Source organism: Antedon mediterranea, chromosome 5 (genome assembly GCF_964355755.1).
Source record: "Antedon mediterranea chromosome 5, ecAntMedi1.1, whole genome shotgun sequence".
Classification (NCBI taxonomy): Eukaryota; Metazoa; Echinodermata; class Crinoidea; order Comatulida; family Antedonidae; genus Antedon; species Antedon mediterranea.
The window spans coordinates 14,561,276-14,587,060 of NC_092674.1; the positions used below are offsets into that span (position 1 = coordinate 14,561,276).

At 32.5% G+C, this 25,785-nt stretch overlaps 2 protein-coding genes across 3 annotated transcripts in view; one reads left to right on the forward strand and one right to left on the reverse strand.

The window, feature by feature from the left end:
- Positions 1-3,739: 3,739 nt before the first annotated feature.
- Positions 3,740-10,862, forward strand: LOC140049086 (uncharacterized). 2 transcript variants are annotated; one of them, XM_072093908.1, is made up of 4 exons: positions 3,740-3,837; positions 8,133-8,909; positions 9,331-9,499; positions 9,703-10,862. In XM_072093908.1, the coding sequence occupies exons 2-4, from the start codon at positions 8,147-8,149 to the stop codon at positions 9,953-9,955; spliced, it is 1,185 nt and encodes a 394-aa protein (XP_071950009.1). In that variant the 5' UTR covers positions 3,740-3,837; positions 8,133-8,146; the 3' UTR covers positions 9,956-10,862. The 2 variants fall into 2 exon arrangements, with proteins under 2 accessions (XP_071950009.1, XP_071950010.1); XM_072093909.1 differs by lacking the exon at positions 3,740-3,837 and adding an exon at positions 3,966-4,075.
- A 1,812-nt stretch (positions 10,863-12,674) lies between these two features.
- The window catches only part of LOC140049205 (glycogenin-1-like), a 37,886-nt gene continuing 24,775 nt past the window's right edge, over positions 12,675-25,785 (reverse strand). Inside the window, exon 7 of the mRNA XM_072094035.1 lies at positions 12,675-14,695. Within this exon, the coding sequence (XP_071950136.1) occupies positions 14,492-14,695 (204 nt within the window). The 3' untranslated portion in view covers positions 12,675-14,491. The remainder of the gene's footprint in view (positions 14,696-25,785) is intronic.

Genomic DNA, 25,785 nt, shown 5'->3' on the forward strand with positions numbered 1-25,785 from the left:
ATGTACGACCTTTCATTGACCCACAAACATTTGATGAATAACTTATCAAGTTCTCAATTCTTTCAAGCTTTGGCGTTCCAGGGCAACCTAGATCATTTGAATCGGTTTACGCGCGCACAAATATGACAATGTTATTTTTAACATTAATAGCCTACATTGTTGCATGGCGAAATCAAATGTTGATATATAAAATTTGCGGTACACTACGATGCGAGAATTCTCACTCCTGAGGACGATCAAAGCATATTGATCGAAACGTCGAGAAACCCAACAGTTCTTTTCAGAACTAATATATGTGGTGTACCTCAAACTTTATATCAACATTAATACACAAAACAAAAAACAACTCTCATTTTTATTACAGAATTTTGTATATTCCTGCCAAACCTACAACCACATTTATTTATGTTTTTAAATTATTTTTGGCTTGTAAACCCTAAAGAAGTTTCCGGCCATAGACTACTTTGACCTGATTCACCCCGCGTACCCCGAACCCGACTACGTGATGTACTATGTTTCTTCCGTGTTCTTGCCTTGTGTTTGTAAATGTTGTTGCGTGAAATCAAACTTCCCCCATAGCGATGTTTGCAGCACTGTTACGTTGACTGTTCCCACTTGTCCCACAATACGGCACTTTGCACCGATACGTCGTTTGTTTCAATTTTGTTGTTGAAGTTGAAAAAAATTACGATTTGACGATTCGTTGTGAAAATTTGTTTTGCTAAAAAATTAGAGAGGGTCAGGATCTCCGTGATACGCTCCTAGTCTTAGGATGGTCCGAACGGTATCAACGAAGATCTCCAAATTTAGACCAATTTATATTTCAAAAATTCTAATATGTTCGTGCTCAGACATCTTCCAAAAATGTTCATTTCAATTTTGATGACGTCATTATGTTTTTAGATTAGAATTTAGATGGGTCTCATAAATTCACAGAAACAGTTCAGAGCTACTTCAGGTCTTAGAATGGCACAGAGCATACAGCTGATAACCGAAACGGACCAAATATATTTATATTAATATGAGTGAAGTTTCACTTAAGATTTATTTATAATTTTTTTTTTACTTCACCATTAGGCCTATATGATAAATCTGTAAACGATAAAAGCTATTTTTTTCTATGTATACAGTACCTCGTTTCGGTATTACGTAGGCCTACGTGATCGCATGATTGGCGACCGTTGTGCCCTTCTATTTCTGATTGATTTCTCGTAATCAGTCACCATAGTCTCAAACACATAGGCAATTGCCACATTGATGAATGTAATAACTTATAAATAGTTTACAGTATTCAAACAAGCTGAGAAATGATGATACAGGACTCTAGAGGGGGCTATAAATATATTTAGTAACTTATTTAATTTTAGTAGGCCTATATTCAGTTGTTTCAAACTATGAAGTCATTATTGTTTTTATTAGAATAATAATAATATTACATAGCCTATGTAAATACGTGAACGTTTTTTTTTTAGTTGAAACTGCATATTTATAATATCAATTTTAATCTGTAGCCTTCGTTGCCAACAGTTATCCAAATGTTGGTGTTTTTGCCATTTTTCCCAGATGTCACAATAGGCCTCCATGCGAAAAAGCACAAACTCTTCTACTGTTTTTAAATACTTTATATATACAGTTTCGTCTATGTTCATTTCAATGTAGTAAAAACATTTGTTACAACATTATTTTAAAAGGGGGTGTTTAAAAAATATTTTTTATATAAGTACTTATGAACGTATCTATAACTTCCAAAGCAATGTTTTTATATCAATTATGGGATTTTATATCCAGTCAATTTTTAAAACGGTTAAATTCAACCAAAAACTAATTGAATGGTAGCCAAATTGATTATTTTTTGCTTTAAATTACAGTTTTTATGTAAATAAATTGTTTGGTCAAAGTGAATATTAACTCTAATATGTGACATTAAAATGTAATATTCAACAACAAGAAAGATGTTTTGATATGTTTCCAGTGTAACAGTAGGCCTACTCAGCAAAATTCTATTTTTCCAAGTAAAAATCATAATATAATAACAACTAATTATAGACAAAGAAATGACTCGAGTTAACTTTCACCGTTTTATTTCCACACAAGTATACAAATAAAATGTTGAAAGTTTAACTCGTGTCATTTATTGATTTAATTTGCTCTGCACACTGGACTACTTTTTACTTTTTTTTTTTTTTTTTTATCGTATCAATGTTAGACCACCTCTAGTTGATTGAATTTATAAAAGTCTGCTAATTTCCATTTTATTGATAAGTAGGCCTAACGTAATTGTTACAAAACGTTACATGGCATAATTTTGTTCCTATAGCTAATATTAGTGTTCGACTTTTGTCTATCCAATCAAAGTAAACGTTTGTAATTTCTAATTCTTATATAACAATGGACTTGCTTTTCATAGGACTAATTCAGATTTTACCTAAAACTTGCAAGTGTATGTAAAATCGTATGTGTTTATTTTTGTTAAATTTTCACCATAAATTGCACTTCAATAACTAGAATGGTATTCAAATGAATCACGTTTTCCAATACAGCTATGACGACTATAACTAATTTTGAGTAATCCTGCTAACAAATAGAAACACATCAAATTGACTGCCTATTGGAGGTTAGGCGCCCTCTATTTATTGGAGCATTAACAAAATAGTCCTGTAAATACTAAGAAATTAAGACAGAAGGTCGTAAAATTAGTAGGCCTAGGCCTTCTTTTTAGGGCCTTTTATACTTTTAGATACTTGTTCACCTTCACTATATAGAAGGGTAATATTTTACCATTATTCATAGTTAGTTAAATATTGACAAACTAAAAATGGCCATCATTTATAAACTAATGATTACGATTTTGCAATTATTATTTTAATGACAAAAGATCACTATAAGAAATAGCTAATAGTCAATCAGGTCATAGGTGGCTCTAAAATTGACGTGAAAGTAATTTTATATTTACTTACCTATTTACCTAATGATAAATATATAATTTTAATTAAAGAAACAAATATTTTCTGGGATGTGGGCCTAAATATATCTATGCTTTATAGAGGCTAGGCCTACATCATTTATTGTAACAATAATTATCGATTAACTTGCCATAAAATAATTTAATAATATTACAGAATGATACAAAACAGTAGTTAGAAAATGAGTCTGGTCTTACCAGGGAGTTGTATTGAAATATACCGAATAAATAATGAAATAAGAAATGTAACTGTAACCATAAGGATTCCTTAATCCATGCTGTAACCTTACTGTCATTTACATATATTTATTTTCATAATTACTTATATAATTTTAAATAAGGCGTATACCTTTTTCCTTATTAAACTATTTCTAATATTTGTTTTGTTAGGGGTCTGATTGAGACAAATGTATTACTTCTATACCAGATCCCAGCCAAAAAAAAATAAGTAGAAATATTATGTTAAAATGTTTAATATTTATGTTAAATAATATGTTTTTTTGGTTGAATAAATATTACGAAACGAAACGAAACCTTGGTCCCTAAGAAATGACGTCATTCTACGTGGACTATTCCAAAATTAAAATAGGTCGAATAGTGCAGTATACTAAAGAAACAAACCAATTCAAAAATACTGTAAATAACTATTTTGTTGTACGGTAATAGAATAGATCACTATTCTACTAACACTACACTTTATATTGTCTGTAAGTTGATCAGAGAAAATCGTGTTTAAGTTTAGCTACCAGTACTTCCTATAAAAATTTACCCTACAACAACTTTGAACCAGGGAGTTACAACTCCCTGTTTGAACGTAACAAAACACTCCGTTTCTTTACAAGAAGGTCAGGAAAATTTGTTTCTTCTCACCTAAGGTAAGGTTTTTCTTATTTATTGGATTTATTTTTCAATTTTATAAATGAATAAATCTCAAGTGAAAGTGGAATCGGACATTATTTATACAAACATCAGACGATCTGTGATTTTGTAAACAATAGACGGAAAACAACGATCACTCCTGATCCTATTATTTCCGTTGTCACGTTTACTTTTTAATACGCACTGTATCAAAACACACGTCACTTTACCGTCAAGACAACAAGGCCAGAACAGGTAAGCTATCATAGGCCTACAAACTTAGCAGCCTTTAAGACGATATTGAGAGGCAGTTTTAGTTTCAATAGTCTACTCTGTTTCCTTTTATGTAGCTTGCGCAAATCTGATTCTATAATATTAGTTTGACGGAAGGGTTCTTTTGTAGTAAAAGAAAGTCTAAAAAAGAGTTGAAACAACTTCTGAACTGTATGTTTACATTATTATTACGTGCAACGTTTTGTAAACGAACATTTTAACTGGAGAAGGAAATAAAAGTGGATAGAACCTACATAAAATAAGAATTAAAAAAAACTATGTTTACTAATTAAGTTTAATTATTTGGAAAATTATCATTCATAAATATACTATTATTATTATGCCAATTTTACCTAATTTGTACACATTTTTATTTTGTATTTATGTTTTGTTGGGTCTTTCTGAGACAGGCCTTGGCCTCTAAGTCTGATCCAAATTAATGAAATCATTATTTGTTTATATTGTTTACATTGTTTAAGTTTTCATTAATTGAATAAATGTGAAATGAAATGAAATGAAATGAATTATATTTTTTTCTTTATGATTAAAATGTACAAAACAAATACTATCTGTACTATATAGGCCTAGCTATTCTGTGCAGGGTCTACAGACTTTTTAGAAATCTAGGAAAAACATTATTTTGTGTACAGTAAGTATTGAACTGTTAATTTACGTACACCTAAACAGAGAAACAATCGCCTTTTTTATTACGTTTACAGTAATTATAAATGACTGGATTTTACCAAAAAAAACATAATTATGCTTCAATAAATTATTTAAAAAAACACGATTGTAATGTTTTGTAACTACAGTACTGTGGAGTAGCTTTGCGTCAGGGTGTTGAGTAATTGTTTTTAGTCGCGTGGAAGCGACTCTATAGTTCACTATGTCGGTCGGTCGGTCGGTCTGTCTGTCTGTCTGTCTGTCGGTCTGTCTGTCGGTCTGTCTGTCTGTCTGTCTGTCTGTCGGTCCGGTATCACTATGCGTTTTATCGCTTTCTGACCTTATCTTGATATCAGTTTAATCTAGCTAGGTCAATTTTTCACAGTATATTCCTTATGGCCAGGAATCAATGTGGTTATGTTTTCACGGTGCGCAATAAAAAATTACGCGGTCTATGCACGATTTAACGAAATCACGTTTGTAATCATATCTTCACAACCATGAATCACAATTAAATAAAATTTGGTACTCATAAATTTCAGGGCATAAATCATCATATGACAATACAATTACGTGCGTAGCGCATGTAACGCATGCGTACGCGCGCTTAACATTTTCAAAATTTATTTTCGATGAAATAAGAGTACATTTCAGGCAATTCTAAGCGTTTACAAAATTGCCATGAGTGCGCATATTTTTGCGCGCGTACTGCGCGTTAAATGTTATTGCGCACTCTTTTTGCCCCATTTCTGTTTTCTTGACTTACTTTTCAACTCGAAATTACGTTATACGAGCACGTCGAAAGTGACAGGCTACGCACGTGTAAATTAAAAAAAAATAAATGTTTTTAAACATTTCAACATTTTTAAACATGTTCAGTAATTTCGGTCAGTATAGTTCACTATGTCGGTCGGTCGGTCTCTCTGTCTGTCTGTCTGTCTGTCGGTCTGTCTGTCGGTCTGTCGGTCTGTCGGTCTGTCTGTCGGTCCGGTATCACTATGCATTGTAGCACGCGACTTAATGGTTGGTTGGTAATTGTTGTGTAACTACTGTTGAGTAGCTTTGCGTCAGGGTGTTGAGTAATTGTTTTGCTACTGTGGAGTAGCTTTGCGTCAAGGTTTCGAGTAATTGTTGTGTAACTACTGTTGAGGAGCTTTGCGTCAGGGTGTTGAGTAATTGAACAGATGTTTTGCCCTACTATGTACTTTACTAAGTAGGCCTACATTGAGAAAAAAAGCATGTTACCTTATTTTTTATTTATTTATTTTTTTATTTTTTCATGTTCCTTAAATACTTTTTTATATATCGTTGTTTTTATTTTGTATGGTTGCCCACTGATTCTAAAGTGAGTGTAGTGTAGTGTGTCGTTGTAGCCCGCCAGTCCATTTTTGAAGACTGTTAAACTATTGTTTGTTTTGTCTGGAGCGGAGAGACACGTCCTTTGGCGACAGCTCTTGAATAATAAAAAAAAAACACCTATACAGTAATAGGCAGATTCTAGTATTATTAGATCTCAAACAGTGTACGTTTGAAACGCCATGTGTGCCAAAAGATATTTAGCGTTTTAGCAATCGCCGTCTACAGCAAATACTATATAGTATATAATATTATAAATATATAATAAAAAATGCACAAATAAAAAACAACGAGGACGGAATAAACATCAAATAAAGAGACAGGACACACATTCAAAAACTCATTAGCTGTGTTCTGTGTCTTTATTGGAGTTAAGCTCGTTTTAATGAAATTTTGTTTAAAGATGTATTGTCCCCCTGAAAAAATAATTCTTAAACAAATTTTTGTTGAATATTCCATTTGAAAAAAATATAATTTAAAGCAAAAAATTGTTAAATTGGCTGCCAGCCAATGGATTTTTGGTTGAATTTAATCATTTCTTTTGTCATTTTATAAGGGAAACATACATTATATTTGTTTTCGTTTTCTTTTTCTATGGAAGTGATTACTTTTTTTAAACTACAAAAAACATATTCAAAGTCTAATTTAATTAATCTTCATTTTTCATGTTTTTGGGGGACAATACATCTTTAAATTGTTATCACACTTTATAATGAGAGGGTGAAACAAGATACAGTAATACTACATACAAATTAAAAACGCCCAAACAAGAATTAAGTAAATATAACAACAGGTGCCCCTATCCGAGCAAGGTATAAAAGCATAATATTATACCCGAGTACAAATTGAGCAAATAATATTGAATTGAGCAAATATGGCAGTAGCGGAATTTACGGAGATAAAACAATATTTACCTAGGGTTTAATAACCGGAATTTACATGACAAAATTAAAGACGATGATAAGGAGTGTTTTCGTAATCTTTTTTTTTTGTGTTAAATATAGATGTTGTGGTATATGCGGTAAGAGCATGTTATTATTATACAGTTAGTACAGTACTGTCGTTCCAAAATTCAGTGTTTTATTTCGTAATTACAAAATGCGCAGTCAGATGTAAAGCATCTTCTATATTGTACTCAAACTGAGAATATTCAACCAATATGCATATACATACATTTAGTTTATGTTAGTATTATTAGGTCAAAAATGTTTGATTCAAGATTTTTGTGTAAAGAGAAAGTGTATTTAATTAGTGTAAACCCTAACCGCATAATCCCCAATGTATTATTAACTACACGTATATTGGAATACCACTTCCTTCTTCAATTGTCATCCCACGACTACGGAAACCGTTTATATCATTTGCCAGTAGCCCACATACAAATTGCAGGTAGGCATAGTTTATTACAATTAGTATGCCTAAATATATACATGTGGTTGATTAAGTTATAGTGTATAGTGTTTTTTTCAAGGATATGAGTTTTGGTAGGTGGAATCCGGATCAAACGCCTGCGTGCAGCTTCTGAAAATGCAGTTTATTGATTTGCTCCCTCCGTTTGGGATAACAAATATTCTTCAATGCTACAACCTCCAATCCTTGTTGCATTCTCCAATACAATCAATTTCAGTAAAAGTTACATGATCACATCTATAAAAATATACAGTATAACTAAACTTATCTAGTGATGGGGCCTTTATGGGGTGTTTTTTTCCTGCGGAACTTTTTAAGACTACAAAATGGCCTATTCAAAATCTGATTTATTAATCTTCGTCATATACTGTACCTTTAAAGCGAAATTAAGTGTAAACAATAGTTTCATTGTGCTACAATTTTCCTCAATGGACATTCTTTTATCATCAATTGGCCAATAGAGACAAGGTATTGTCGAACAATTCATTACTCATCCTTCTTCCGGTTCCGCCTTTATTACATAAAAGCAATTGACACAAGGGTGTTACTCCATTCACATCCCAAAGCCGTGTGCGTGTGTACATTAGCAATTTGACTTCTTTTTTTTCAGTTGAAATTCACAACATGAGATCAATTAATGGATGCTGCTTGTTTGTGCTGATTACGTTAACGATTAGCCAGCATGCATACGGTGCTTCTAAGAGCAGAACCTCCACGTCAGCTCAGATTTCAGACCTATCAAGAAAGCTAAGTCGTCTTGAGCAAAAAGTATCCACATTACAGAGAGATGTTGATCTTTTGAAGAAAACCAATGGTCAGCTAACAAATAGCATCAAGACAGCAAATAATGAAATTCAACGAGTAAGTACAAGAAATAACGAACTTCAGCAGATGTTAGACCAGTTTGAGAAGTTCTTTGGTACATTGTATTCGGAATCAGACATTTTTGATAATCCAATTGCAACCAGTGTCGATAAGAAGTTAAACGAGCTTAATACATATATCGGTAACAAGGAAGCAACGCTGATAGAAGCTAACCCAAATTACGTATACACAGTGTTAGGAGTTGAACCCGAGAAAACGGAGGCCAACGTCACAGATGAATTGGTTGAAAAAGCAGTTGTCCAACTTGCAACGGATAACGCTGAAATGCAAAAGAAGGTAAATGATCTAGAAGCTCGTGTAGCGGAGGTAGATAAATCATCTAGCCGAGGAATAAATGCTGATGACTTTGGTTTAACAAATGATCGATTGGATAAGTTGGAAGACATTGTTTCCAGGATAATTGAACTTGACCAGCCTAATACTGCTGCACGTACCACTGAGCAACAGCAAATCTATGATGATATGATCGAGGACGTCTTTATTACAGAAAGATCAGTTTCTAGTAAGTAAAAAATATTTGAAAACGTTGTTTTAGTCATATAAATCCGATTTTTTTTTAAAGACAGATTTTAGTTTTCTATCAGATCATAAGAAATGTGTAAGTAGTTTTGTATCTCATAAGTAAGCTAAACCCAATTTCCGAAAGGTCATCGTTTGTCTCTAAATGCGACGATTCGACACTGCATATTCCATGGGAAGACTGTTGTCCAACGAAAAGCGCTTTAATATCATTCGGGTTTAGGGAGAGCCCTGCCTGCGTCACCAAAACTACATTATGCCAGGCTATTCCATGTAAACAGTCTATAATAATACATGTGCTTTCTAATTTTTGTTTCTGACTTCCAATGATTAATTACCCCTCTATTTATTATCTAATTATGTCATACTGTAACTCATAATATTTATATATACATTTTTTTAAGCCTCTAGAAAATCTGTGTTCTCTGCGTCAAGATCTACTGAACTTTTAGGAACTGTTTACTCTCAAGTCATCACTTTTGATTTTGATCATGTCAACAAAGGTCGCGACTTTGTGTCTAAAAATGGTACATTTCACTGCCAATGGACTGGTTACTACTTTTTCACATTTACGTAAGTATTACTTGGCACAAATCACGTACAAATAATTAAAGGAATTTGAAAGCAATAGAGCTATTACGTTATTATTATTATTGTTATTATTATTATTCATTGCTTCGTTTTAGTTACAGTTTATTCAATTTCAACGGATTTGTTATAACTTTACTATGCGTAGACTTACATTGACAAAACTCGTATTATTATTTTTTTTTCAGATTACGTACACATGACGGTCATTTCATGGGAGTAAATTTGATAAAAACCAGTGGGAAGAACCATACTGTTATTACATCAATATACACAGATGCCCACTCTCGCAACACTATGGAAACACAAAGCATAGCTGTACATTTAAAAGCTGGAGATATTGTATGGTTACGACTGGGACCATCAGATCGATTCGCCGTATACAGTGACGAATTTCGTTACATCACATTCACTGGCTTTTTGATATACAAAGGCAACTAATAATACAAAAGAACTTTGACCAAACAAAAAAACGTACTAATACCCTGTGGTGTTTTTTGTTTTATTACAAACCACAGTTTTAAAAGTACTCTGTATATCAATCAAAATTCCAATCTATGATGGGTGTCAGAAATGTTTCTTGCTTGCAGTGAAGACAATGCCGAAGCTCTTGGGATTGCTATGCGTTTTAACTTGATAGAATGTCCTTATGTATATAACCCAATTAATCGTTGTAAATCTGTAGCTAACGTATTTTTAGACATTGTGTTTATTGTTTTGAATACTACAGTAACATCGTCCTATTTCAGCAATAAATGTAGAATGGAACAATTTTTAATTTTGCTTATTTATACCAGGGAGTTGTTATTATGTCTAATAACAACTCCCTGTTTATACCATTGCTATCAATCGCCATAATTGAGGAACTGAAAACCAAAGTAATCTGTTGTTTATTTATTCCTTATTATATGTATTAATATTTAAAACCGTTTGAACTTCACATTAGGAACATAATGTACTTACAGATCGGTAAAATTATTCCATGACATCCTAAATTTATCTTTCATATTAAACACCATTTTTGTTTATATTTAGATTATTTTCTACTCTCCACCAGCATGTGCCTTTGTTTTTATTTTTTATTCCAGTTCATTTTGGCGGAGGAGCCCATGAATGCTTTATATTCTCTATCGAAGTATTCATATTTGCACTGATGAAGGGCTAGTGTTGTCCGAGAAGCCCAGCAATCTTCTTTAGCTGTTTTACTTTATCCTTTTGATTTAGCTTTTTGCTTCTTTAATTTTTTGTCTCCATTAAGATCCAGCCAATGATGCCCACGGCATTGTCATTTTTTAAGTAATTAGGTAATCGTTTAGAATAAAATGAACACCTATTGTACAAAATGTAATTTTGTCCTTCTTGTTATTTCTTTGTGTTTATTTAGTACGGATTACAGTCAACTTCCCCAATAATGTACCTGACCCTGAAAATCAGAAACTATCATATACTAATGATATCTTGAAAATGCTACAAAGCTCTAGTACAACATTTATTAATCTGACACTCAAAGTTCGTATTTGGAGTTGTGTGAACAAAAAAAAACGTACGTATACGAAAAACCAATCGCGCAATAACAATTCAAAATGCTCAAATTAAGTTCTAATCAAATTAGAGCATCGTTCAGAACATTTAAATAGTTTCATAATTTGTCAATCTTTTCACGCCACGCGCGAAATTTTGTGCGCATAGCACCTAAGTAACGCAAAAAGCGCAACGTGATAAATTGCTTTCATTTTCATGAACTCGAAATGTCAAATAACGAGAGACGTGCACGTGAAATCTAAATATAATTAAATAATGTGACCTGCGTTACCGTATCATATGGCAAGCTGAATTTAAAAAGTTTTTTTAAACTTTCGTCAATCATACAACATCCATACGTGTCAATTTGTTTTCCAAATCATATCGTTTTGCTCAAATCCTTATCTTCCAAATTTGTCAAAAAAAATATGTGGGTCCCGCACTTTTACCTATGCTACAGTACACTGTATATACATTGTATACTGTACAGTATGTTCTCTATATGACACATAATGGGCAAACCTCAGCACTAGAGTATAATGCATCAGGTCATAGGATGGCGTACATCAACTTTTTGTGCTCATATTTTAAGATTTTCTTAAATTAAATGTCGGTAAAATTATCTTTTATCACAATGATCATCTAAAATTCGTGACAAATTAAATTTTAGTTTGACTTTGGATTTATATTTTTACGAGTGCGTGTGTTAGTTTGTGTTTGTTAGCAGGATTACGCAAAAATATATATTTCCAGATCTTTCTCAACTTGAATCAACATATATATGTGGTCACTGAATTAAATGTTGGAGAAAATCCTGAAATGAATCCCAATTCTGTACCACTATTAATATTTTACTTACTACAGGTAAGTTTCCACCAGAACATGTGTTGAACTTAGGTTCATAGTAAAAAATAAATAAATATAAAATATTATTAATACTGTATTAAAAAAAAATAGTAATATATTGTTTGAAGGTTTGCATGGCGAAATCAAATGTTGATATAAAGTTCGCGGTACACCACATATATTAGTTCTGAAAAGAACTGTTGATTTTCTGGCTTTCACACCAGTCCCACCCTTTCCACTTATATTCCAAGTTTCCTGGACTTTCTGCATTCTCACTCCTGAGGACGATCAAAGTATATTGATCGAAACGTCAAGAAACTCTTTTCAGAACTAATACACGTGGTGTACCGCAAACTTTATATAAAAAAAATAGTAATAATGATAAAATATTTATACAAAAAAAATAATGATTAAAAAAATGTATCCTGAGCAGCAGAAATTGAACCAGGGATTTCTACTGTGAAATGCTGGTGACGTGAAACCATTACACCAAACTCACATGCACAAGGTTATAAGACAAAAAAATAAACAAAGTTAATGTTGGGGGAAAATCGTAAGTAGGGGAGGTAAGACATATATTACAAGTCACAAACAGATTCGGGTAAACACACTGTGTGCTTATATAATCTTCCGATAAACGCGCGAGTATGTGTATCATAAATGTTAAATTTTGCTCACGATTTGTTTAGAAATTTAGGAAATAATCTGACATTCGGTGTTCATTGACTTGATGTTCATTACAAATACGGTGTACTGTATGGTTTGTATGTGAATTAAGAGATCTACGAACATGTAAAATATGTTATAACAATCCAGTTTATTTCATTTCATTTTGCTAAATAAAAGCTCATAAAGAACTAAAAATATAATTTCTTAATATAATCAAGATAATATAAATTCTAAAAATAACATAATTTTCTTTTTGAATTTTAATTCAAGGCTTGCAATCAAGTGGAATATAACGCCTCTCCCTTTCTGTAACCAGAGTTATACATTTTGTGTAAGATTTGGGCAAACAATTGTATATGGTATGTAACCTGTCAAATTGTAAAATTGTGGAAAGGTAAACAAACTTATAACACATAACTAATACTGTAATAATAATTACTAAGGTTAAAAAATAAGTTTTTCTCATATTTAAGTGGGTCTATATTTAAAAAAACATATGTAACAAGCGAGAATTGACATATGAAAAGATAACATACATTACAGTGTATCCATAGAAACGGATACACTTTAATTAATGTCATTTTTAGTTCACAGTTTATATAGAATTTACTGAAAGCTGTATTGACAATTATATAATAATACTTAATCTGCAATAATTCATACAATTTCTCTTCAGATTTAAGAACACAATAAAACATATGGTGAGGCATATGAATAAAATTAAGCTTGGTAAAAAAATATAATAACTATAGTATTCGGAGTGATTTAAACTATGATTTAAATTTCTATTCAAATTTATTTTATTTTTAGAACAAACCAATAAGGCGTGTATATATCCTTAAAATACAAGTTAATGCTTGCTTGTAAATTTAAAACAAATGAAACCAATTTACTTTAACTATTCATATACAATTAGTAGAGTTGTTCATTTAAATTTGATTGTACTATACATTATAAGCAGCAGTCATCATTTTCATGCTTAAAATCTAACTATTTCAGCAAACCTAAAAATATAATCTATTACAATGATTACACATCTATATTGTTTAAAATTATGATTTAATATCTAATCATGAAATATATTATTTTTTAATTGGTATATTCTATTAGGAAGTTCTGTGCTTAATAAATCTGTAGTACTTTTGAATAGTGTTTGGAACTTGTTTTGGAGCGTGGGAAAATAACCTTGCCTTATTTTGTAGGGGTGTGCATTGGAGGAGCACACTACTACGGTAAATTCCTAATTTTAATAAGCCAATACTCCATAAAAAATGATTAGTTAAATACATTCAAATACAACTATCCTTAGCCGGGTTCCAGTGGATGTTGAGTTGCGTTGATTTGCATTGAATTTAACAGGAAAATGGTAATTAGGCATTAAATATTAAGGATTGGCAGGAAAGCTAGAAATCATTAAAACAATAGAAAACAAACAAAACTTTTAAATAGTTTAACATATCAACATGTCCGAGGTTAGATTGCAGCATCAAGAACACTGGCCTTTTTCAATTTGTACGCAGGCCCTTCTGCCAGTGGCTTTTACAACAAGTCATGTCCGGGTGTCTTAACAACATTTGAGAGCAATTCTAAATGATTTCCAATTTGAATTAATTCTTAAAAATGTAATCAATGCATTGTGAAAATAATTTTTTGTTTAACTTGTTTGAAAAGTCAATGCAACTCGCCACAACTCAACATCTACAAGAAAATACGAATTTAATATTATAAGTTACTTATAAAGTACATGCTTTTGATTTCTGTATATAACAACCAGTTGATGATGTACAGTAACAGCTGTGTTATAGCACTTTCAAGCATCAACACTATCAATAACAATTCAGTGGGAATGGTTTTAGATCACATTTATTCGGAAGACAAATACTGCACTATATTATTATTACTCACTACGTCAGAAAAACAAACCGGTAAAATGTGTTGAATTCACTTTTCTCCAGCTTTGAGTGTGTTTTGAATATGTTGCATGATATTATCAAAGCGGTCCTGTCCCATGTAATCAACCTCTCCTTTTTCCCAGGCTTCTCTACGTGTCGGTGTCATCGAAGGCTGATTATGTGTACCTGTTGCTGCTGCCTCAACTTTATCCTCTAAACATATCTGACCTACTTCTGCTGCAAGCTCACAACCCTGTAATAATAGAAACAAACTGTTCAGAAATTGGTAATGGAATGTTATTACTATATGTACAGTGATCTGATTGAACCTGTGCCAGATTGTAACATACTCTAATGAGTTTTCAGGGGGCCTTCAATATTGAATATAATGTCTACCTAAATTTGTTATGTGCAGCCAATTGAATGGTGTTTTGTATCAATATAATGTAAATGATAAGTGTATAAAAAATTGTACAAAACATAGTTTCCTCCTTGCAATTAGGACCTGTTTCTCCTGCATTATCCTCAAAATATGGTATAAAAATATGTTATATTTTATACCATATTTTTAGTACCCCATTTCTGCTAGAAGTAATATCTTTGGTGGTCAAAAATTCATCATTTTATACCAATTAGTAGTAAACATTTTGTGTCAATATATTCTGGCATACTGTACAGAACAAAAATATAATCATAAACTAAACTACAGATTGTACATATTCCAGGGTAGGAGCATTAACTCCCTATATAACCCGGCCCACACACAAACTACTAGTACTGTATATAGGCCTACTCTCCTAGGGATAACGATGCAACATTAGAAGTTAATAGCATAGATTGCCTGTTAATATTTTGTATCAATATTAAAATAAAGAAAGAATTATGAAAATCTGACTTGTAGTTTTCAAAATATAGGGTCCAAAACATTGCTGAAAATAATCATTTTTTAGCTACGAACGAAGTAAATAAATTGCGCCCTCAGTAGGCAATTGTATGAACATATGGTTTTTAGTAATATACTGTATATCAACATTGTAAAATTCAATCAAATAAGATATTACATTTTTATTAAATAAAAAAAGTGTTTATTTAACCTCATTCAAAGAATTTCAATACATTATTTTCCCAACGTGCGTTGGACATGTCAAGACATGCATGCAGCAGTCCTCAGAGAGACAATTCGGCCCCTGTGAGAAAATTCTACCGCAGTCTGTTGACATGATTCACGTCAACCAATCAAATGGCGAGAATCCAAAATTGTTTTACCGTGAGCCCTCATAGACTCTCTTTTCCCAGAATTTTTTGGGTCCAGCAGCTTGACCCTCTCAATTACAAAAATTTACAAAATATTAAAACTGTCAGCTTTAGATAAATAACTTTCGCATTGATACAGTTTCTTATTGATAATGTCCTCTTGGGTTAATTTACATGGCTAAAGCCGGGCACGAAAAAATGAAATCTATCAAGACTGAAATTGATTTTTAACAACTTTAGAACTCTGGTTTCACAGAAAAGTGTCCCCTTAATAGCAGTGTCCCAAAGGATGAGTTCTACTTTTATTAAATTATTTTGCCTTATAATACTGTATATATGCATAAAAAAAACTACAGTATTTAAATATATTAATCGAGGTGTTACATTATAGGATCCATCCATCCATGATCCTATGTTTCATGAACTAAACATTTTCAGCAAAAAAATGCTATTTGTCATTATCAAAAGCCAGATAATTTTATTTCTGTCAAAAAAAAAAAGCTGATCAGAGTATGATATTCTATCTAAGGTCAAGCATTTCTAATCTCACATACACACATACTTAAAATAAACATTGTTCCAGTATCAGCTTTTGCCAATATGTCTGCATGACTTCTAACCTAGCTGAATGCTCTAAACAGATTAGGTGTACTGCCAAGTGAATTAAACACATTGGGCCTGTTTCTGCTGCAACTGCTCAAAATACGGTATAAAAATACGGTATTTTTTATACCGTATTTTTTAGTACCCCGTTTCTGCTAACAATACTTCTTGGGTGGTCGTGTTAAATTTCATCCTTTTTACCCAAATTGCCATTCATTTATTTGGTCGATAATTAAAAGTCGCAATAAAGGAAGTTTTACGTCTCACTTTCAACAGCCTAGCCCTAGTGATAGAGATGTTGTGAGAGCACAGAAAACATCGTAATGAGGACAAGTAATTCGTTCCCTTCCCGAGTTATTGTCTTTTACAATCTTGTACTGCTTTCGCAGGCTCTTCAGCTTTGAATTTACTTGCTTTGGAGACAATTCTATTCCGTACTCCTGCTTTATTTTTTTAGAAATGTCTTTATAAATGTGGTTGTCCATTTTATTACCTTTTAGTTGGCCGGACATTTTAGCTTCCCCATCCCCTCCTTCCCCACACAGATTTATATAGTAAATACTGTGTGACGTCTTCGCTCCACATTTTCGCCGAATATCTATACACGTGTGTAAAACAGCTGACAGCGACAGAAAATAAAAACACGATGTTGACCTCATGTCACAGGTAAAAAAAAAAACGGTATTTTTTATTGGCAGCAGAAAAGGGTACAAAAAATACGGTATAAATTTGTAAATACAGTATTTTATCCACAAATTTTGTGGGGAAAATACGGTATACAAAATACGGTATTTTTTTTATGAGCGCAGTTTCTGCTGCCAAAAAAATATGGTATATATACGGTATTCAAAAAATACCGTATAAAATACGGTATTTTCTTGACAGCAGAAACAGAGCCATTGTCCTGTCTGGATTTGTTATAAAAATAAGTCGATTCTAATATTAAATCCAGACATGCAGATAGATATTTTTGTTTTTCTTCTGTGATTCATCCACTTTCAATTGATCGCAAAGGGCAAAAAATGGAAGAATTGTAACTTTTCAGCAAAAATACCGGGTTTTCCATACTAATTCGGATTTTGGCAAAAACAGAAAAATGAATGCAGCAACTAGACGTCAGATTAGGTCTTGTACAATGTTTGTATGTTACTGCTGTTTACCAGCTAGGCCTACAAGACTAAACCTTGTTAGGTTAGGACTAAAGACCGTTCATAGAAAGACATTCACAGTCAGTTTGGGTACAGTACCCGTACAGTACCCGTACAGTAGTGCATTGTTGACCTAGTTCAATGACAAAGTAATGTATATATATATATGTAATATGCATTATTTTTACAAAATGTCAAAAATTAAAAATGGGTCTTTACAAGCAAATGAAAAAAATAGCATATTGAATTACTATTAGTATTATATCTGTGTACAGTGTTGTAGGCAAATGGAAACATGGGGACTCTCACTCTTAAATGTGGCAATGGAAACATATACAGTAGTTGTATCTAATTGGAAGTTTCAAGTGGGTCGAGGCTACCATCAAATTTACAACATGTATGGGTATTGAAAGGGCATTTCAAAACAAAAAGTGCTTGAGTAGAAAAAAGTGTACAACAGAGTCACCCAATTACACTGCTGGAAATTTACTAGATAAAACAAAAATGTTGTAGATCTCCAAATACTCTTTAGCTACGTGATAATATGTAATACCATACTAGATCATACCCACTGGTTTGGTAATCAAATCAAATCTACTTTTCAGTACATAATGCAATCATTCAAAGGCACCCCCTGGGTATTTTATAACTATTGAATCCTGATTGAATGTGACAACAAATGTACCTAGCTGTGCTAGTTTCACCTGTATTCACTTCCCTCAAGCTTGTTCATGCTGAGATCATTCTTTGCCTTGAAGATAAACACAAACATTTTGGACAAACTGGTGTCCAAATATTTTGTTAAATGATGCAATGTCATGTTTTTTGTACAGTACAAAGTTTGAACATGGATCTATGACATAGGTGACACGATGTAAACAAAATCGTTGTTGAGGTACATACAGTATTACACATGCTCATTTAATTATACAACAAAATCTTTCTAACCATATGCCCAAATACCTTCGTAATGTTAATGCTGTTATTCGCCAATGGCCCCATTTCTGCTGCCAAAAATATACCGTATATATACGGTATATTTTATATACGGTATATTTTTTGGCAGCAGAAACGAGTCTCATAAAAAATATACCGTATATATATGCGGAATATATACCGCATAAATATCCCAATCGTTTGTGGATATTATACCGTATATTTCGTACCCTGTTACTGCTGCACTCAAAATATACCGTGTATGTGACCCGAGGTAAAAAATAACAGAGCGTGACGCGTTTGTTTGGTTTTTCTGCTGCATTGACACACACGTGTATAAGCAAGCAACAGATCAAAATGTCACTGTGGACTGAAGAAATAACTATTTTTGCAATTCAATTATGGGGAGAAGCGAAGGTTAGAGGGAGACTGCATGGTAACAAAAGAGATACCAAGATTTACAAAAGTATCTCGCACAAAATAAAAGCAGAATTTGTGGTAGACTTAACGCCAAAGTAATCGGCAAACGCCGTCGTCTTCTTTGCATATATCTAGTCAATGTCCATTCTACATTTCTAGATTGTGTGTGCGGTGTAAATTCGTTGCCACTTCTGCTCATTAGATTTAAAATAGAAAGCAATGCTACAACGACGTTTTGAGAAACCATCATTATTTTGTTTTTGTCAGGTATAAACCTCACTACACGAGACTCTAGGTCAATCCATACTTCCGTCTCACGAAATGCAGTTTGGGTAATGAAAGCCAACTTTTTTACAGCCCACCCACGAAGTATGTGCAGCGGAAACAGTGCACGAATTTCATATACGGTATATTTATACGGTCTATTTGGAGTTGGCAGCAGAAACAGGGCCAATTACACTCTCTGATTACAACTGGCCATTATCTTGTCAGAAAAAATGATTGTTCAAAGGAATTGATTTTATTGTTAATCCATCTAATTTTATAACTCCATGGTTTGAGAGAGTCACATTTTACCGCAATAGCAAAGGAATTTTTTGCTGTGTTACTAAAAATAACCAATTACATAACCATGTGAATTACCCCAATTTTTTGGATGGTAGACATTTTCAATAACCAGTTAAATTGCAGAGTGAAAATAACTGTAAAAAATAACGGTTAGAATGTTAGAATGACATTTAACCAGTAATCTTTGTGCAACTTTTAACTGTATTATATTGTATTATTGTAAACAATTATATCAACTATTGATATGTAGTTAATTGATTGTAAACCAGTATCTAATTAACTTGTTTGTTTCAGTCTAGCTGTCAGCAATATACTATATTAATCGAAACCAATAGAAAATGTTTTACAATTATATCAACCCCAAATTGTCACTCGCTTTTACCATAAATTGTATCTTTTATTTTTAAATTCTGTTTTTTTTAAATCAATTATCAATCATTATTAACAATTAAAATTTACAGTGTAAATAAACAATTAAAAAAGGCATATCGTTACAAAATATCATATTAGTTTTATGCAATAAAATCTTTCAGAATAATTTAAATATACCAAGATTGATATGGGGATTTGTACTGTACGGCAGTAAGAAAATTACTAATTATTTTGTCAGTATAGTTTAAATAAAGGATGTAATGCCTGACACTTTCCCTGTTGTATTTTTACTCTGGTACCCGAGTGTAGGACTCTCTCATCTTCTCCTCTTCCATCCGACACTATTGAGTAAAAAGTGCAATTTATATTAAAAGTACTACTCCTCCCGTATTTGTTGTAGTATTGAGCTAGGATTTGGAATGAATATACTACAGGGACATGTCCTCAAAGCTATAGAGCCGGATTTTTTAATTTCAAACTGGATGCAGCCATTTATTACATTACATCTTGATAATTTAAAAGATTGTCGTAAGGCCTACATTTTAATGTTATATCTTTAATGCCAGTGTAATTACGTAATGGATAAAACAATAAACAAGAAATATTTCTTACAAAAAAACGCCGCTCGACATTTTAACATTAATCATTGTTCTTTTGATTAATTTATGATTAATTATTAAAAAGATGTCCTTTAATCGCAAAAATACAAACAAATCACAGATAGTTCTTTAATTATAAATCACATGCCCATATTTAACTAGTTAATTGTATACACAGATTTGGAAGACATATGTGTACCTTTCCAACAATGTATTATTTGCCAACAAATATTAATCTACTTATTTAAAATGGCATTTAAAAATGGTCAGTTTTGAACTTCAATGTGCTGTAGTCTGTTTGTAAGTGACCTCAATCTGTACTGTAGACATGCAAATGAATACCCTCTAGAGATAACGTGACTTCACAGTGGTACAAGTGACAAAATTCTTCTACAATCTGTTGATTCGCCTCAACAAATCAAAGTGCGAGAATCCAAAATCATTCAACCATGATAAACTCTCTTTTCCCAGCCGTTTTTTTCGGTCCAGCAACTGGGACCTATAGTTTACAAATTCGCTGTCAGCCTTAGATACTAAAGCTACCGCTATGAAACTGCTTATTAATGAATATGTCCTCCTGGGACATAGCTGGCTAGAGCCGCGGCGCAAAAAACTCATGTTTTTTTCATTTTTAAATAATATGTAAACTTATATAGCATAACACGAAAATAGTTTTATTTCGATCTTGATTGTTTTGGCTTTAAACAAAATTGGCTAGCTAGTTCTAGCAGGCAGCCTTGTTGTGTATGCATCAGAAGCTAGGCCTATGCTTATTTAATAAACTTTTGCTGAAACAAACATGTCCCAACTAAAAATAAATCAGTTAGCAAGAAAGTTGTCAATGTATATTTACTCAAAGTACAATATTTACAAGAAATACCACTAGAAAAATAAATTAAGCCAAAGTTGTTTAAGTATACAGTTAGTATACAGTTGAAGTGAAAAGTGCAAATGGAAATACTGTATCTGACATTATAATTTAACCCCTTTAAAGTGGTGAACATTTTCCTAGAAAAGTGTTTTTTAATGATTCAAGAAACAGTATTCTATACCTATACCAGTTATGATTGTCCCATAAAAAATGCATGATTTAATTTAATCATAATACAACTAATATTTATTAATTGTATATTATGATTAAATTCAAACATGCATTTGTGGAATTTATAGTAAATCAGAGGTCCAAAGGGGATGCCACCTCTCACCACTGAACAAAATGGGAAAAAATTTCTATAGATTTTTTTTCTGTGGACAGTCTATAAAACAAATACATTTGTTCACTCTCTTCTTGTTATATGTGTCATATGTAAGCGAAATATCAGACATAAGTTGGAATTTTCAAAATTGAGATTTTCACAACTACTGAAACAGACATAATCCAATATTTAAAATACTGAACTACACCTCCAGAGATCACAGTATAAAGTTTTGGCTGTTGCAATCAGTGTTTTGAGAAAAAGTTAGTTAAATTAAGTAACAGGAAATGACAAATACAAACAAATACAAAGGGCATTTAAAATGGACCTGAAATGGATTTTCGATTTTTTTCATTTTAGAATGATGTTTTGGGGGCTATTAGGTGTTGCTAGAATGGATATTGTTACAAAATATAAATTGGCCCTTTTGGGGAAAGCCCCATTTGAAAATCAAAAAAATTCGCGGGTGACGTCACTTTGCGAATATATTCCTATCCCTCCAATGGACAATTTGCAGTTTTTTGGCTATAAATCTTGAAATCTATGGAGTATTTTCTAAAAAATGCTTGTGCATTTGCAGAAACGTATTTAGAATTTTTTTAGGTAAAATTATTACCATATAAACGGTTATTCATGGAGTAAATGACGATTTAAAATCTTAAAATCAACGGTTTTTTTCTGGCAATACCGAAGTTGGCCTGGCAACGTTGTCCGGGATACAGCTCCGTGCGCAATGATGCGTATCCATATTTTCCGTTCGTGTATTTTGTATATCGTTCGTAATTTATACTGCTAAAATGTGTTAGTTTCTTTAGTGTTTAGTTTAGCAGAATTAAATTAGTAATATGAGATGATTATTTATTTGTCACGAATCAGGCAGTTCGAAAACGAATTTTATTCATATTTTACTTTGGCTTGACAATGAGCTCAGCAAGTTGTTGATATCGCTCATAAAACGGAGCCTCGCCGCATGATGTGGGTGGTGGATCGACTCCGCGCGCTGGATTGGGGGCCTAGACCTAGTAAAGGTTTGGGAGGTAGGCCTTCTAAATTTGGGTTTTAGAACAAACGAAGTACATTTTAGGGACCTATATTTCAACAACATTAGATATTGAATAAATGAGTATTAGTGTCAACGCTTCACATATCTTTCCAGGCCGTCGATCATCGATCTATCGGGCGGCATATACACGCTCTCGATATCATCGTGTGTATATGTGACGTCGTGAATATAGAGGCTTCCGACGGCCGTTGAAATAGAATATTGCAATGGCGTGAGTAATTTTCGCTAATTTACCATGGTATCTTAAAATTTCGTTTTTACTCAAAATACTATACATTTTGTTTTTATTTGTATGGGTTTGTGTTAATTTGATACATTTAAATAACATGTGTGAATTTCTTGAAAATCGAAAGTCCATTTCAGGTCCATTTTAAGGGTCCGTTTCTGCTGCATAACGCAATTTAACCGGTTATTTTAAAATAGATTAAAAATAGATAACAATAACAAGACCGCGTTTCTGCTCAATTTGTGCTCTGAAATAACCGGTTAAATCTATGGGTGGTGGTCGAGCAAAACGTCATCATTACCCAAAATGCAATACACTCCGGAAGTAGTAAGTTGGCTGTTTGTTTACATCTACGTCAGTACACACGTGTACGAACATCTCAAACATGTTAAAATAATAAATGTTGTCTCCAGTTCTACAAGTTTTGTTTTTTGTAAAGCCTACTTACCATCGCTAATCAAATTATTTCTCATCGCGCCTTCAATAACATGGGGATCAGGGTCATGCAGCGCCCGATCGCCTAATTCCTCAAAGGCGATGTAATACACGGCCCTTCCCACGTGAACGACTGTTGTCTTTCCCAAGCGCGGTCCTACTAAACACCAAACGGAAACAAAAACAAGACTTAGAATGTTGCAATACCTACAAAACGAGAGTAGATAATTGTTAATTAATTATGAAAACCCAACTTTTATAGCAAAAATCGTCCGAATTTATGTTAAAAACGATGAGTTTTAGCCACAAAAACTTAAAATCAAACGAGAGTATCCAAGTCATAGAGTATTGCACGCACATAGTGTCTTTAATAGAACAATGAGTATTGAACATTTATTTCGTAAAACATAGATAATAATAATATAATAATAATTTCTATGCTTAATAAAATAATATTGAATATATTATAAAAGGCTCTGATAACCTTCGTTTACGGTCAGTCTAAAAAATTATATTATGTAAAACGATCAAAGTAAGATTGTTCATTGTTCTCCTATTAAAGGCACTACGGGCGTGCCATAAATATGCTCGTTTGGCTTCAGCTTTTGTTCATAATTAATTAACCATTATCTATTGTTTGGTAGATATTTGCAACATTCTGAGTCCCTTTTGTTTCCGTTTTGATGTTTATAGGACCATACCCTTCGCCAGCATGTATTAACGCCTCAAATTGTTTAGCTTTGGTAGTCAGGAACTGCGGAACTCCACCCCGAATTCCTCTTTTACTTTCGCAAAAATGCTCTTATATATCTATGAATCTTTTCTATTGCCTGCCATCCTTCCCCGTACTTTCTCTTCCTCCCACAACTGAATAACATATCTTGTGATTTCATTCATCCACATACATGTTCACTTCTTCGTTTGACTGTGAAAACCACGAGGAAAACACACATGGTACGTGACGGTATGTAACCCGGGGTCACAGCTGTCAATCAAATAACCGTTATTTCGTGTTGCAGCTAAGAATTGCTCAGCGATAACCGGTTAAACAGCGTTCTAACACCGATTTAAATTGGTGTTTTTAACCGGTGATTTTGCGCTGCCTTTTAACCGGTTACCACAAATTTGTCCTGTTTCTGCTGCCAAGAAAATGGAGTTAATTTATTGACACCGATTTTAATTTATTGACACCGATTTTAACCAGTTATTTTTATGCAGCAGAAACAGGCCTTATGTGTACGCCTAATAGCAAAAGTGTATTTCAATTGTTGTATTTCAATTAAACTTTGCACCTTCATTCATTAACTATTGTTAACTATTATTATGCAAAATGTTCATTAAAATAACTCACTGAAATTTTAATTTAAGCATAAATTTGATGAAAATCATTGACCATTTTTAACCATCAGACTGTATGAAAAATGTACGCATGTATTTGTCTCAAAATAGAAAAACACCCAGGCAATGTACTGTAAATAAAAACCAATCAAAGGGCGAGAATCCAAAATCATTTAACGTCATAATCAAAATGGTACTTATACTAACAAATATCTTTTTATTAATATTATAATAATAATAATAATAATATATCAAAAAAATGTATTAAATAATATTTATCGCATAATAGGCCTATGCAATCTATGATAATTTAATTAATTGATAACAAATTTATTAAATACATAACATCATTTGAATAAAAAGAACAAATCACATATCTACACATAATCATAACATTGTATACTCTACCTCTAACAATTTATTCAATCTTCTATTGACTAAAGCCGAAGTATAGTCGTTATCTCGGGATCGTTCTACTTGGCCACCACCAGGTAGGCTTACTTCATCAAAGCTTCTATGAATGGATGTACTGGTTGGGAGCAGAAAAACTAGTAGACCATACCCAGTACCGTTTTGATTACAATCAATCGGGAAATTACCTCACGCCGTGATACTCTCTTTTCCAAGAAGTTTTTTGGGTTCAGCAGCTGGGACCTATAAATTATAGTTGAGTTTACAAATTCGCTGTCAGCCTTAGATACTAAAGCTACTGCTATGAAACAGCTTATAAATGAATATGTCCTGGGACATAGCTAGCTAGAGCCGCGGCACGAAAAACTCATGTCATGTAAACTTAATTTTCTTCCAAAAAGTTAATAAATATAAATATTTAAAAAATTAAACATATGTATTTGTCTCAAAATAAAAAATAAAAAAACACCAAGGTAATGTACTGTAAATAAATACTGTTCCAACTATCAGTATCATTTTCTGTAAAAAAAAAAATGAAATTTTCCAGCCTTTTATTGTTTTTGGCTGTCAAAAAATCTATCCATGCGACTTATGTCTTCAATAGCATATGCAACTTCTGTCAAATAATTGTACAAATATAATTAATTGTGTTTATATTGTATTAGAATTGAATCCTCTACTGGTGTCATTCCTATTTTAAGTATGTGTGTTAAAATTTAAACCCACCTTATATCATTTCATTGATAGAAAAAAATGGCAGATGTGAGACTAGTTA